The sequence below is a fragment of the Oncorhynchus mykiss genome, chromosome 9 (genome assembly GCF_013265735.2).
Source record: "Oncorhynchus mykiss isolate Arlee chromosome 9, USDA_OmykA_1.1, whole genome shotgun sequence".
Lineage (NCBI taxonomy): Eukaryota > Metazoa > Chordata > Actinopteri > Salmoniformes > Salmonidae > Oncorhynchus > Oncorhynchus mykiss.
This window is the reverse complement of record NC_048573.1, coordinates 18,330,746-18,346,599: the sequence shown is the minus strand read 5'-3', so window position 1 is coordinate 18,346,599 and position 15,854 is coordinate 18,330,746. Positions and strand designations below refer to the sequence as shown.

The 15,854-nt window shown below is 47.0% G+C and overlaps 1 protein-coding gene across 4 annotated transcripts in view; it reads left to right on the top strand.

The window, feature by feature from the left end:
* LOC110531661 (neuroligin-2) overlaps positions 1 to 15,594 on the top strand; it is a 275,217-nt gene extending 259,623 nt beyond the window's left edge. For all 4 annotated transcript variants that reach the window (XM_036987504.1, XM_036987503.1, XM_036987502.1 and 1 more), the window contains 4 exons: positions 4,045 to 4,310; positions 4,662 to 4,815; positions 6,143 to 6,509; positions 9,648 to 15,594. In XM_036987504.1, the coding sequence (XP_036843399.1) occupies positions 4,045 to 4,310; positions 4,662 to 4,815; positions 6,143 to 6,509; positions 9,648 to 10,476 (1,616 nt within the window). In that variant the 3' untranslated portion in view covers positions 10,477 to 15,594. The remainder of the gene's footprint in view (positions 1 to 4,044; positions 4,311 to 4,661; positions 4,816 to 6,142; positions 6,510 to 9,647) is intronic.
* The last annotated feature ends 260 nt before the right edge of the window (positions 15,595 to 15,854 follow it).

Sequence of the window (15,854 nt, the reverse complement as noted above, 5' to 3'; positions counted from 1 at the left end):
TCTCCTACCCTAACCTACATGTCCTCTCCTCTCCTAACCTACATGTCCTCTCCTCTCCTAACCTACATGTCCTCTCCTCCTCTATTACCCTAACCTACATGTCCTCACCTCCTCTCCTCCCCGAACCTACATATCCTCTCCCCCTCTCCTCAACTATCTTAACCTACGTGTCCTCTCCTCCTCTTCTACCCTAACCTACATGTCCTCTCCTCCCCTAACCTACATGTCCTCTCCTCCTCTCCTACTCTAATCTACATGTCCTCTCCTTTCCTACCCTAACCTACATGTCATCTCCTCCTCTCCTCCCCTAACCTACATGTACTCTCCTCTTCTCCTACCCTAACCTACATGTCCTCTCCACTCCTACCCTAACCTACATGTCCTCTCCAGTCCTACCCTAACCTACATGTCCTCTGCTCTCCTACCCTAACCTACATGTCCTCTCCTCTCCTAACCTACATGTCCTCTCCTCTCCTACCCTAACCTACATGTCCTCTCCTCCTCTACTACCCTAACCTACATGTCCTCACCTCCTCTCCTCCCCGAACCTACATATCCTCTCCCCCTCTCCTCAACTATCTTAACCTACATGTCCTCTCCTCCTCTCCTACCCTAACCTACATGTCCTCTCCTCCCCTAACCTACATGTCCTCTCCTCCTCTCCTACTCTAATCTACATGTCCTCTCCTTTCCTACCCTAACCTACATGTCATCTCCTCCTCTCCTCCCCTAACCTACATGTCCTCTCCTCCACTCCTACCCTAACCTACATGTCCTCTCCTCCTCTCCTACCCTAACCTACATGTCCTCTCCTACCCTAACCTACATGTCCTCTCCAGTCCTACCCTAACCTACCTGTCCTCTCCACTCCTACTCCAACCTACATGTCCTCTGCTCTCCTACCCTAACCTACATGTCCTCTCCTCATCTACTACCCTAACCTACATGTCCTCACCTCCTCTCCTCCCCTCCTACCCTAACCTACATGTCCTCTTCTCTCATAACCTACATGTCCTCTCCTCTCCTAACCTACATGTCCTCTCCTCTTCTACCCGAACTTACATGTCCTCTCCTCCTCTACTACTCTAACCTACATGTCCTCACCTCCTCTCCTCCCCTAACCTACATGTCCTCTCCTACCCTAACCTACATGTCCTCTCCTCCCCTAACCTAAATGTCCTCTCCTACCCTAACCTACATGTCCTCTCCTCCTCTCCTACCCTAACCTACATGTCCTCTCCACTCCTACCCTAGCCTACATGTCCTCTCCTCCTCTCCTCCCCTAACCTAAATGTCCTCTCCTCCTTTCCTACCCTAACCTACATGTCCTCTTGTCCTACCCTAACCTACATGTCCTCTCCTCCCCTAACCTACATGTCCTCTCCTCCTCTCCTACCCTAACCTACATATCCTCTCCAGTCCTACCCTAACCTACATGTCCTCTCCAGTCCTACCCTAACCTACATGTCCTCTCCTCTCCTACCCTAACCTACATGTCCTCTCCTCTCCTAACCTACATGTCCTCTCCTCTCCTAACCTACATGTCCTCTCCTCCTCTATTACCCTAACCTACATGTCCTCACCTCCTCTCCTCCCCGAACCTACATATCCTCTCCCCCTCTCCTCAACTATCTTAACCTACGTGTCCTCTCCTCCTCTTCTACCCTAACCTACATGTCCTCTCCTCCCCTAACCTACATGTCCTCTCCTCCTCTCCTACTCTAATCTACATGTCCTCTCCTTTCCTACCCTAACCTACATGTCATCTCCTCCTCTCCTCCCCTAACCTACATGTACTCTCCTCTTCTCCTACCCTAACCTACATGTCCTCTCCACTCCTACCCTAACCTACATGTCCTCTCCAGTCCTACCCTAACCTACATGTCCTCTGCTCTCCTACCCTAACCTACATGTCCTCTCCTCTCCTAACCTACATGTCCTCTCCTCTCCTACCCTAACCTACATGTCCTCTCCTCCTCTACTACCCTAACCTACATGTCCTCACCTCCTCTCCTCCCCGAACCTACATATCCTCTCCCCCTCTCCTCAACTATCTTAACCTACATGTCCTCTCCTCCTCTCCTACCCTAACCTACATGTCCTCTCCTCCCCTAACCTACATGTCCTCTCCTCCTCTCCTACTCTAATCTACATGTCCTCTCCTTTCCTACCCTAACCTACATGTCATCTCCTCCTCTCCTCCCCTAACCTACATGTCCTCTCCTCCACTCCTACCCTAACCTACATGTCCTCTCCTCCTCTCCTACCCTAACCTACATGTCCTCTCCTCCTCTCCTCCCCTAACCTACATGTCCTCTCCTCCTTTCCTACCCTAACCTACATGTCCTCTCCTCCCCTAACCTACATGTCCTCTCCTACCCTAACCTACATGTCCTCTCCTCCTCTCCTACCCTAACCTACATGTCCTCTTCTCCCCTCCTACCCTAACCTACATGTCCTCTCCTACCCTAACCTACATGTCCTCTCCAGTCCTACCCTAACCTACCTGTCCTCTCCACTCCTACTCCAACCTACATGTCCTCTGCTCTCCTACCCTAACCTACATGTCCTCTCCTCATCTACTACCCTAACCTACATGTCCTCACCTCCTCTCCTCCCCTCCTACCCTAACCTACATGTCCTCTTCTCTCCTAACCTACATGTCCTCTCCTCTCCTAACCTACATGTCCTCTCCTCTTCTACCCGAACTTACATGTCCTCTCCTCTCCTACCCTAACTTACATGTCCTCTCCTCTCCTACCCTAACTTACATGTCCTCTCCTCCTCTCTCGTCTCGTCTCTTCATTGACTCATCTCCTCTGCTGCCACTCACCCATACATTAAAACCAGTTCTCTCTGCTGTCAAACCCATCTTCATCATAATCACCGTCCTCATCGTCATCTAACACCAGCCCTCGAGACTACAACTCCTCCACCTGTCACTCAAAGCTCCCGGGGTGCCAGGTAAGGAACACTCTCGCTCCCCACGGGGAACACCAGTCATGTCATCCCACCACTCAACAAATCAACTGTGGCATGATACATGTGTTTATGGAGGAGAGGTGGATGAGAGGCGAGGGTGAGAGGAGGGGGAAGGGGGATACAGATCGTCATGATGAGAGTGGGAAAGGGAGGAGAGGGGAGAAGAGGGTGGAGGTTCGCAGAAGGGAAGATGCACTGAGAGAGAGAGGGAAGGAGGAAAGAGAGAAACTGATTAGGATTTAGGATGAAATATAGATGAGTCACCTCTCTCCCCTTTCTCATACTTTCTCTCACTTACACCCCCCCCCCCCTCATGAGGAGTAATGCTGAAGTAGCAGGTCGGCTGAGCCACGTGCTCCCTAATAGTCTTCCCTGGGAAAGAGGCTCTGCTCTGCGTCACTGCTTAATTATTCACCAGGAATCTGCAGGAGAGGGAAGGAGTGTGGAGGAATAGAGCAATACGAAGGAGGAAGAGGGGGAAGAATGAGAGCTCCCCCCTGTAACGAGGCACCACAGTAGTTCGTTTTCACCGCAGGACAGACAGAGAGAGAAAAAGAAAAGAGAAATCTGTAGAAAAGAGGAAGGAAATGTGTTTCTTTAATAAGAGGCAGACTGTGCAGTCCCCCATCGATTCCCCAGTCCGGGCTGAATCTCATACAGTATCATCTCAACTATGGAGTTTAAAGCGCATTACTTTCTATCTGATTTTTTTACAGTGACTAAGAGAGGGAAAATAGAGAAATCCGTGGAGGGAAAATGGAACAAACGTTCACCACCTAACTAAGTATTCTTTAGAAAATGATCTTTTTTTTTCTGGAAGGAAAGTAGACAAGGAGAAGAAAGCCACTTTAGACTATAGAGACACAACCTTGGCTGCCACTGTAGTAATCGAACATGTACAGTACACTTTGGGCCGTATTCAATTTTCAGACAAAAAAAAGGGAATATCCGCTCACCTTTTTTCTTGTTTTGTCCTGCTCCTGATATTACATTGGACGTTCATAAAACCTCCTCCTTTCAGATTCACTCGTCTAACTTCTCCTTCCACTCTCTGTCCTCCAGGGTTGTTCCAGAGGGCCATAGCCCAGAGTGGCTCAGCCATCTCCAGCTGGTCGGTCAACTACCAGCCCCTCAAGTACACCAAGATACTGGCCCGGAAGGTAGGCTGCAGCCACTCAGAGACGGCAGAGTTGGTGGACTGCCTGAGGAAGAAGAACTTCAGGGAGCTGGTGGATCAGGACATCCAGCCGGCCCGTTACCACATCGCCTTCGGACCCGTAGTGGACGGAGACGTGGTGCCGGACGACCCTGAGATACTCATGCAGCAGGTGGGAGTAAGGAGCAGGGGGCGGGTGTATTGTTGGAGGTGGGGATGGGGTGGAGGTTAGTGTGGCTATATTAGTCATGGCTCTCTGACCGCAGAGACGTATTCTATTGGTTCTGATGAAATCTCAGTGCCAGAGTTACCAAGAGTAACGTAAAAAGATTAAGGTTATGATAAGACATTACTATAATGGTTAAGTGTAATTTAAGACAGGTATATGTTATGCTTTTTGGTGTTAATAGTGCTTTTCAAGGAGCCCAAAGTGCTTAAAATGTTATGAGGCAGCAAAATCTCTTCTAATGCACTTCTAATGTGTCTACATACCTAACATGTCCTTCCCTCGTTTTGCCACAAGGGGGAGTTCCTGAACTATGACATCCTGATAGGAGTGAACCAGGGAGAGGGGCTGAAGTTTGTAGATGACAGTGAAGACAATGATGGGATCTCAGCTGCAGCGTTCGACTACACCATCTCTAACTTTGTGGACAATCTCTATGGATATCCTGAGGGTAATGGTCTCTATATCCCTACTAATTGTAAACTGTCATTGTCAAAACATATTGATTCAAAGGTTGTAAAGATGGGTAGAGGTCTGTCCGTGATAAAGAGATGGTCTGCTTTTTTGACACCACACTCCACAAAGCAAGTCCTGCAGGCTCTAGTTTCATCTTATCTTGATTATTGTCCAGTCATATGGTCAAGTGCTGCAAAGAAGGACCTAGAAAAAGCTCTAACACTTACCCCACCAGACATGCCACCAGAGGTCTTTTCACACTTCCCAATTCCAGAAAAAAAATCCAGAAAACGTACAGTATTATATAGAGCCATGATTTCATGGAACTCTTCAAGTGAACAGCAAACCTTTTTATTTTTTTATCAACACGGCGTGGACGATAACTGCAGCTATCGCAACAGCTAATGGGGATCCTAATAAAATACCAGAATACCAATACCAATTCATGTGCAGCTTTTTATAAAGTATTGAGTAAAGTAACAATATAATAACGATGTAAGAATATAATAACAATAATAATAATATCATAACAATATAATACATAACCTCTAGAGAGGAATGATGTCTCAAATCCAACTTTACTATTTGGTAAAAACGTCTCTTTAAACTTCAATTCACTTTCATGTGCCTTTTTATCTGACCCCCCCCCCCCCCTTTCCCTCCCTTTCTCTCCCTTTCTATACTCTATCTCTATTTCTCTTTCCCTCACTCTCTCCCTTTCTATACTCTCTATTTCTCTTTCCCTTTCTCTCTCCCTTTCTATACTCTCTATCTCTATTTATCTTTCCCTCACTCTCTCCCTTTCTATACTCTCTATTTCTCTTTCCCTCACTCTCTCCCTTTCTATACTCTCTATACTCTATTTCTCTTTCCCTCACTCTCTCCCTTTCTATACTCTCTATTTCTCTTTCCCTCACTCTCTCCCTTTCTATACTCTCTATCTCTATTTCTCTTTCCCTCACTCTCTCCCTTTCTATACTCTCTATTTCTCTTTCCCTCACTCTCTCCCTTTCTATACTCTCTATCTCTATTTATCTTTCCCTCACTCTCTCCCTTTCTATACTCTTTATTTATCTTTCCCTCACACTCTCCCTTTCTATACTCTCTATCTCTATTTCTCTATCCCTCACTCTCTCCCTTTCTATCTCTATTTCTCTTTCCCTCACTCTCTCCTTTTCGCTCATCTTCTGGCTCCGTCTGTATCTCTCTTTCTCAACTTCCCTCTCTTGAATTGTCACTCTCTCTTGTGTCCAACCTCCCACCCTCCCCTCTCCCCACTGTCCCTCTCCTCCCACCACCCTCCTCCCACTCCTCCCCTCTAGGTAAGGACATCCTGAGAGAGACCATTAAGTTCATGTACACTGACTGGGCCGACCGTGACAACGGAGACATGAGGAGAAAAACCCTCCTCGCCCTGTTCACGGACCACCAGTGGGTGGCGCCAGCGGTGGCCACGGCCAAACTGCACGCCGAGTTCCAATCTCCTGTTTACTTCTACACCTTCTACCACCACTGTCAGACGGAGACGCGGCCGGAGTGGGCGGACGCAGCCCACGGGGATGAGATCCCCTACGTGTTCGGGGTTCCCATGATCGGAGCCACCGACCTTTTCCCCTGCAACTTCTCTAAGAATGATGTCATGCTCAGTGCTGTAGTCATGACGTACTGGACAAACTTTGCTAAGACGGGGTAGGTAGTGAACGGTAGAGGGTAGAAGGTGGAAAGAATGGGGCTTTGTTTGGTTTGCTCTCTCTGCTCTTGAGGACTATTTAATTTAGGGCTCAATTCAAACCGTATCGCCAAAATTCAGCACTATAATGCGCTTGAAATTTAAAGGTTATTTCCGATTGAGCCAAACTGCAGCTAACCTATAAGAATCTAAGCCCTGTCTAAGCCCTGTCTAAGCCAGGGGGGTTCCACTAAGCTATATGGAATTGTTTTAAGAAGGTCATACCAAGGATTTCGATTTTTGAAGTATCCCAAAAATTTGATGAAAAATAATGTTGGGCCTTACTGCTCTTAGCCCAAACAAACGCATTGAATAACAGATAGTCCTTACTGCTCTTAGCCCAAACAAACACACTGAATAAAATATTCACTACATGAAACAACAGATAGTCCCCAAGATCAGGAAACATTTGTTATTTGTTTTTACATGTGTTTAACCCCCTATTTTTGGCACTAAACAGTCTCCATATGTACTTCCATACATTTTATTCAACTGGTGCCGGGGGACCTTCAGACGAGTCTTGTGAGGCCTGTGGGCGTCCGTCAGAGAGTAAACACTACACTACAAATGATTTTGTGATAAGACCGATTTCCAGATGTCTCATGGTCTGACATACACCACTACAGCTCTGTCACCTTTCACCCCAGATGTCTCATGGTCTGACATACACCACTCTAGCTCTGTCACCTTTCACCCCAGATGTCTCATGGTCTGACATACACCACTCTAGCTCTGTCACCTTTCACCTCAGATGTCTCATGGTCTGACATACACCGCTCTAGCTCTGTCACCTTTCACCCCAGATGTCTCATGGTCTGACATACACCACTCTAGCTCTGTCACCTTTCACCTCAGATGTCTCATGGTCTGACATACACCACTCTAGCTCTGTCACCTTTCACCCCAGATGTCTCATGGTCTGACATACACCACTCTAGCTCTGTCACCTTTCACCGCAGATGCGAAAGTGCAAAATGTGGTGGATTGAGACGCATCCAATTTATGGGGACGTGGACATCAACCTTAAGGGGTGAATGCAGTCTCCGCTAGGCAGGAATTTAGCCTTTAAATGTAAATTGCACTATACCGCTGAACTTCAGCGATACGGATTGAATCGAGCCCTAAGTCTATGATTTCCAGCCAGAACAAGTGTATCATACTATATACAGAGCAATAAGCAGCAAAGGAAACATGAAGTCATGGAGTGCTCACAGGCAACTACACACAAACAAGATCCCACAAAAACCAGTGGGGAAATGGCTGCCTAAATATGATCCCCAAGCAGAGACAACGATAAACAGCTGCCTCTTATTGGGAATCATATCAGGCCAACATAGAAATAATTAACCTAGATAGGAACACCCCCCCTAGTCACACCCAACCTAACCAAAATAGAGAATAACAAGACACTGGGGGCCGGCACACTTCAGGGCGAATGCGAGGAGCAGGCACAGGACGTACCGGGACCGGGGACACGCACTTGAGGGAGAGTGAGAGGAACAGGCACAGGACGTACCGGACTGGGGACACGCACATCAGGGAGAGTGAGAGGAGCAGGCACAGGACATACCGGACTGGGGACACGCACATCAGGGAGAGTGAGAGGAGCAGGCACAGGACGTACCGGACTGGGGACACGCACATCAGGGAGAGTGAGAGGAGCAGGCACAGGACGTACCGGACTGGGGACACGCACATCAGGGAGAGTGAGAGGAGCAGGCACAGGACGTACCGGACTGGGGACACGCACATCAGGGAGAGTGCGAGGAGGAGGCACAGGACGTACTGGGCTGTGGAGGCGCACTGGAGACCTGGTGCGTAGAGCCGGCACAAATCGTACCGGAACGGTGAAACACACTTTAGGGCGAGTGCGTGGAGGAGACACAGGACGTACCGGACTGGGGAGGCGCACTGTAGGCCAGATGTGTGAAACTGGTGCAGATGACACCGGACTGGTGTCACGCTCCTCAGCACGCCCGCTCTGCAGCCCTCTCATCGCCACCACCTCTCTCCGGAATCTTTTGTCGAGTTCCTCCTTCGACTCCCTGACGGTCTCTGGCTCATTCCTCGGCTCTGCCGACCACCCCATGGTGGCATTTGTTTGGTAAAAACAGTAGGATAAATACACATGTAGGTAGAGTCCATTCTCCTTTTACTCCCTTTCTTTTAAGAGCTTTGTCCCAATGGACCAGTCAGTCGATGCCCCCGCCCCCAAAATAACTAGGGCTAACTTTTGGGCTTACTCTGTGGCTGCGAACCCCGGCGTTGTCTCTGTCCTCCCTTCTCTCCCTGCATCTGCTTCCATGGAAGGCTTTCGTCTCCAGCCATAATTTCCTCCCAAGTCCATGATGTCTTCTCCTCCTTTATCACCTCCCAAGCCCAAGATACCTTCTCTTCCCGGGCACGCTGCTTGGTCCTGTTGTGGTGGGATCTTCTGTCACGATCGTCGTACGAACTGGAAATATACTCAGCCCAACGTGCAGCGTGATTTGGGTTCCACATGTTTAATAAAGGAAACTTACAAAAACAGCAAAGGAAACATGAAGTCATGGAGTGCTCACAGACAACTACACACAAACAAGATCCCACAAAAACCAGTGGGGAAATGGCTGCCTCAATATGATCCCCAATCAGAGACAACGATAAACAGCTGTCTCTGATTGGGAACCATACCAGGCGAACATAGAAATAATTAACCTAGATAGGAACACACACACACCCCCCCCCCCCCCCCCCCCCCCCAGTCACACCCCGACCTAACCAAAATAGAGAATAACAAGGCTCCCTATGGTCAGGGCGTGACATGGTGATCTTAACTGACCGAAAACAGGGAATTTTTACTAGGATTAAATGTCAGGAATTGTGAAAAACTGAGTTTAAATATATTTGGCTAAGGTGTTTGTAAACTTCCGACTTGAACTGTATGTATGAAGCTATGAAATGTATTGCGATTTTGAGGTATTTTTTTTCATGTTTTAATCTCAAATTCAAGAGGTTGTTTAACAGGGAAATATACTATATAGTGTCTGTGTGTAATAACTTTGGAATACCTTTGATTTAAATAATTTAAATGAGATTGGTATTCATTTCTCCTCCAGGGACCCCAACCTGCCGGTGCCTCAGGACACCAAGTTCATCCACACCAAGCCCAACCGCTTCGAGGAGGTCATCTGGACCAAGTTCAACTCCAAGGACAAGCAGTACCTCCACATCGGTCTGAAGCCCCGCGTCAGGGACAACTACCGAGCCAACAAGGTGGCTTTCTGGCTGGAGCTGGTCCCTCACCTACATTCCCTCCATGACGAATTCCCCCCCACCACCAGGCTACCTCCAGGCAGCACCCGCCCCCCCGGGGTCCCCTGGAAGCCCAAACCCCGCACCACAGGCCACCCCTACCCCACATTCCCTGACCCCGTGGAGCCCTACGGATCAGAGCGGCCCAGACTGGACCTCTTCCCCGGTGACACACGGGATTATTCCACAGAGCTGTCGGTGACAGTGGCGGTGGGGGCGTCGCTACTCTTCCTCAACATCCTGGCATTCGCCGCGCTCTACTACAAGCGGGACAAGCGGCAGGAGATGAGGCGCCACCGGCTCTCCCCGCAGCGCCACGGCGGGCCCGCCAACGACCTGGCGCACAGCCAGGAGGAAGAGATCATGTCCCTGCAGATGAAGCACTCGGAGCATGACCCGCACCACGACATGGAGCCCCTCCGGCCCCACGACATCCTGCGGCCCGCCTGCCCGCCCGACTACACTCTGGCCCTGCGGAGGGCCCCGGACGATGTGCCCCTCATGACCCCCAACACCATCACTATGATCCCCAGCACCATCACCGGCATGCAGCCCCTCCACCCCTTCAATACCTTCCCCAGCACCGGCCACAACAACACCCTGCCCCACCCCCACTCCACCACACGCGTATAGTAAAGCTAGAGCTCCCCCTGGGGGACCGGTGGACCAACTACTACGCTCTCTGGCTCCCTTTGTATGGATATCTCTCTCTCTCTCTTACTCTCTGTTTCTCCAACCGTCAGCCTGCTGCCCTGATGCTGTGTACTTCCTACAGTGCCACCTGTTGAGGTTAAGTGGAAGTGCAGCTGAACTGCAGGGGCAGCAGATGTTAAGGGGGGACATTGAGACATTTAGAAACTATTTTGATGGGGTCTCGTATTCTCTGACTCTGACAGCCCCCAGACCTTGCCAGAGGACAATCCTCTTACTGTGCTTTTCATTTTGTTGTTTTTTCATCCCCCTTTTTTATCTGTTTCTGTGCTGTAATAGGGCTGGAGATAGATTTTTGGGGTGTTGGGTAAAGTGACCTCTGATATATTGGAAAACCTCTATCTCTCTACTCATGTCATCTGCTTACTTGATATAGTGTTTTCCCTTTTCTACGTCCATCTCTTTCCCTCTGTAGTTCTAAACCCCCCTCAAATGAACCCCTCAGCCCACCCTTAGGAATTGTTGGGAGTCTTTTTCATACAAGGCGTACAGTACATACAGTTAGCATCTATCATGAAAATATTGATATTCTGATATCGTCTTTCTACCAGCATTCTTGGTGCCAAGTACTGTGTTGTTTTCCCATAGGAGGGAACTGAGAGAGAATCAAGAGTGTGGAGCTGTATCAAGATAGCCTACTGACTGTGTTCATGAAAAGTGCCAATTTGGCCTATCTTGTGTGCTTTTTTCTTTGATTGTTTGATTGTTGCTTTCAGTTCTTATTTTTTTTGTGGAAAGAATTTTAAGTATATAGATATATAGTTATATATAAATGTGTACAAAGAAGAAGATATATAAATGGCTTTCTCAGTGGGGGACCTATGCATGAATTATTTTTTTAAATGATGATGGGGGAAGGACACTGGATAGTCAATGTTTCCACACTTCTCCTGTTTTAAACCATTTCTATCGCTTTTTCTTCCTATTTTATTCTTCAAAAACAAAAAATGGAGGCAATTAAAAAAAACTGCACGGATGCTTCTTTGATTTGCACAATTATCCTTTACAACAAGAAGAACCTGACTGGAACAAACATGAATAAAATAATGATCATACACCTTGAATATACAACACATTGCGTATCATCACCATCTCCCATGTTCATTGCTTACTGTCTACTATTGCACCATAGACCACATGCTACCCCAACCAAATCAACTACCCCAGTAAATCAAAACAACCTTTATTCTTACAACACATATCAGTCACACAGAGACCCCTCTCTCCCTGCTCTGCTATCATCAGGCCAGGGCCCCTGAGGGCCCCTCTTATGTAATGTGAGATATTGGTGCCACTCTAGCAGCTCTGTCTTTGTCTCGTAATAACCAGGCCATCCACTGAGCCCTGGGCCCCTGTCTCTCTGTGAGTCATTATGGCAGGCATGGAAGCCATAATCTGCCACTGAAATGGCATCCTATTCCCTAGTGCACTACTTCTGGCCAGTCAGGCAAAAAGTAGTGCCTTATAGGCATTAGTGTGTTGTTTTGGACACATTTCTAGAGGTATTGGTGTCCATTATGCTCTGGTCAAAAGAAGTGTACTATGTAGGGGATAGGGTGCTGCAGGTAGAGATATTGAAGAGATACAGTACTCAAGTCTTGGAGGCTCATAGAATGTTACTTTCCTAATTCTGTTAGTAGGAAGGAAAGAAAAAGACGGGCAGTTCTCACTCTCCCTCCTTCTTTCACACATTCTGTCCTATTCTGTCCTATACCTCTATTTCCAGCACATGCATATTCTGTTTGATGTGTGTGTGTGTGTGTGTGTGTGTGTGTGTGTGTGTGTGTGTGTGTGTGTGTGTGTGTGTGTGTGTGTGTGTGTGTGTGTGTGTGTGTGTGTGTGTGTGTGTGTGTGTGTGTGTGTGTACGTACATGTCAGCACAGCTTCACCGGGGCATGGGTAATTAGAGTGCATGGAGAATGATGGAGGGAGACAGAGAGGGAGAGAGGAGAGAGAGACAGACGTCTCAACTCAGAGGCTCATCCCCATGATGCGAACAGTACTCCAAAATAACATTTCTCCAACTGCTTACACACACACATTCTATTTTTCCTATCCCTTTCTCCTTTCCTCCACCAGTAAACACCAACATTTAACTAACTAGGCGTAATAGCTACATGAATGTGAGGAGTTGAGTAGAACTCACATACTTTTAAACTCATAACTCTGCTGTGTACAGTCATTCAACCCTGCATCTCCTGACCCTTAATCCCTGACCCCTCACCCTGCTGACTCTGTTGCTCCCACAACCCCTTAGCTCTACTGCTGTATATGTAACTCTAAGCACACTGAGCAAGACTGGGGGTCTGTCAGCCAGGCCATGGTCTTTGATAACAAAGCTGGGAGAGGACCTTAGACCAAGAGGCAACAAAGTGATCAGTTGTTGCTGGGTTTTAGTTTTTCTTATTTTTATTTTTTTTTTACAGGGAAAAACACATAAAAGTCGAGGGAAAGTCTATAGAGAACGTCCCCGGCTGTAATGCTCTAATATGGCCAGTAGAGGGGGCCGACGGGTTAATATGATTAATCCCACTGAACAGAACTGTAGAGCTGTGAGTGTGAACCCACAGTGCACTGTATCCTCTATGGGAAACCGTTAGAGACCATGTTGTGTCTATGCTTGTGTTTTTTTATTTGGTTTCTATTTCATTAATACTTGAGGATTATGGAAGTTGAGGGGAGAATGTGAGAGAACACAGTGGTAGAGTCAGACTGTGTTAGCCTACTGAGAGAGACAGTGTGTGGTGGGGAAATGATCAGCTGCACAATATACTGTAACATAGACTGGACTGGGGTTGTGGTCAGTGGGAGCTAGAGAAGACTTAACACAAGCTGTGTTCTTGGACTAGAAGAGGAAACCTGGGAGAGAGACTCAAAGCATCCAAGTCATCATCACAACCTTAAACAAAGGGGAAAGGTTGTGAGATGTAACTGGCCAACTGGGACAGTGGACAGACTTATTTCATCGATGGGAGCAATCGGAGTCTGTCCTATGAAGAGTCGCTGTGCCATTATATTCTAGTGAAATATTTTATACTTATTCATGTGATGTCGCAGAGGAAACTACTACAACTACAACAAAACAGAACTTCAACCAGTAGACAGAAGCTATTTATTTTTTTCTGTTCTTTTCCTCGACTATTTTATAGGTTTACACACGAGAGGGCGCCATGGTGACACACAATCACCATAACAACGTACCTGTCATTCTCTGAACATTCGGAATGTGGAGGAATACATTGTTGCGTGACATAGAGACACGTCAAAAAAGAGGCGCAAAACTGTACATTTTTAAGTGTAAGAACAAACAAACAGGCAGAAATATTTGTAAATATAACGTTTCTTGTTTGTTTTTTCGAGTGAATGAAATGACTTTGTGACAACACCAGAGACAACAGGTGCAAGTTGACAAGGGGCCACCAGCTAGTATTGTACCTTCACTGTACACCATTTGAATATATTCAGATTCTAGTTCTATTAGCCCCGTGTTGTCAGTGCAGGATGTAACCAAGTTGTGCAGAAGTGGGTAGACAATGGACATTCAGAACAAAGTCATAGAGTTGTCTATGTAGCATCTTGACTGCTAAAACCTGTGAAAGCACTAAGCAAACACTGTAGCAGGGATACTGACGCATTCTTACCCTGTGCTGTTGTTTATATGGTCTCTCTCCCACATTCAAATGGGACAATGATAACTGCAGGCCTTTGTTAGCTGTCTACCACACCAGCATATCTGTACGATGATGCAGGATACCTTAAAGACAGAATCTGTCGTTCCCACTTCCCCCTATGGCAACTACAATGCAGGGACACTTTTACCGGAAATTAAAGTTACAGAGTGCACCTTTAAAAACAACCTTGTGACTTCTGGAGTCCGGATATTCACTCCCTGTTGACTTCCGTATTGTAGTGTAGCCCCAAAATCACAGGGGGATAGAGAAACGAGGGCTTTACGTAACCTAAGATGCCTCTGATCTAGCCTAGTCCCAGATCTGGTTTTGCCCTCTTACCAACTAATACAGTCATTGTCACGACTAGGAGTTGACTAGACAGAACAAACAGATCTGGGAGCAGGCTACCTCTTATCCTCATGGGAAATCACATACTGCGGGTGGGTCACATGTGCCCCTGTATACACTGCGTTACGTACAATGTGTGTAGGTGTCCTGTTCATGTAGGTTGTGCTACATGACCTCATCATAAGCTATTGGTACAGCTACACTTGCCTTCCAGGTGGAGAGGTGTGGTGGGAATGAGTTGCTTTAGCCACTGCACGCCTAGTGGCCAGACGGTTGTGAGTGTATAAGTGAGAGCATGTGTTAGGATAGCTAATGTGTTGTGTATGCGTTAGGTGTGTACTCCATTTTGTTGTAGCCTTGGTTTGGACTGACACAGAGGGAGCAGATATCTAGTGTTAGTTTAAGATGACTTTCAAACAATTGAACCGACCCCCCCCCCAAAAAAAAATCCATATTGGATTTTAATGTATTATTCCTCGCACTCAGACCACGATGAGAGTCATTATTTTTGGTCCTAAACCAATTTGGTTGACGGTGTGTTGATTTTCAATGATAAATCAGTTGTTAAATGATTATAAAGCAGTTATCATAGTTTTATAGATTTGCCGGAAAGGGGCAGTACGTAACAATGTTTCATGTAGGTGAACTTCCTGCCTCGCTTGTGACTACGTGTCATGGTTGACCTTCAAAACAAAGAAAGGTTTGTATATGTTCTGGTCGATGTGAGTCCAGGTACACTGAAGCACATGACCAATAACCCTGGGAAACATTCAGAGTTGGGTGTCAGTTCGGCCTGCATAGCAACATTTGCACCTGTTGTCTTCTTTTACATTTCTTTATTGAATTAAGAAACCCAAGACTTGAGATGAAGAAAACATGTTAAAAATTCATTTCAAAAAAGAGCATTATTAAACAGGTAAAATCAAAGGATATAAACAAGGTGATGATATTTCTGTTTAGTTATGACACACTGTATGCTGTGATTCTGATGCGAGGCGCATAAAGACGTCCATAGCCAGGCTGTCGCGTACGTCTCTTCATTTACCTAATGCACCCCCTCAACTTCATTCAGAAGACTGCTTCTTCCAGTCGAGTACGTCTCTTCATTTACCTAATGCACCCCCTCAACTTCATTCAGAAGACTGCTTCTTCCATTAAAGCCCCACAAAAGTAAAAATGCACTTTTTCCAGCTGAAAGACAATCCCCAGAGTTTACCCATGATGTTGCACAATGATTTAAGCCAATTAAACATTGTTTTAGTCAAAGTATGATATGGGTTT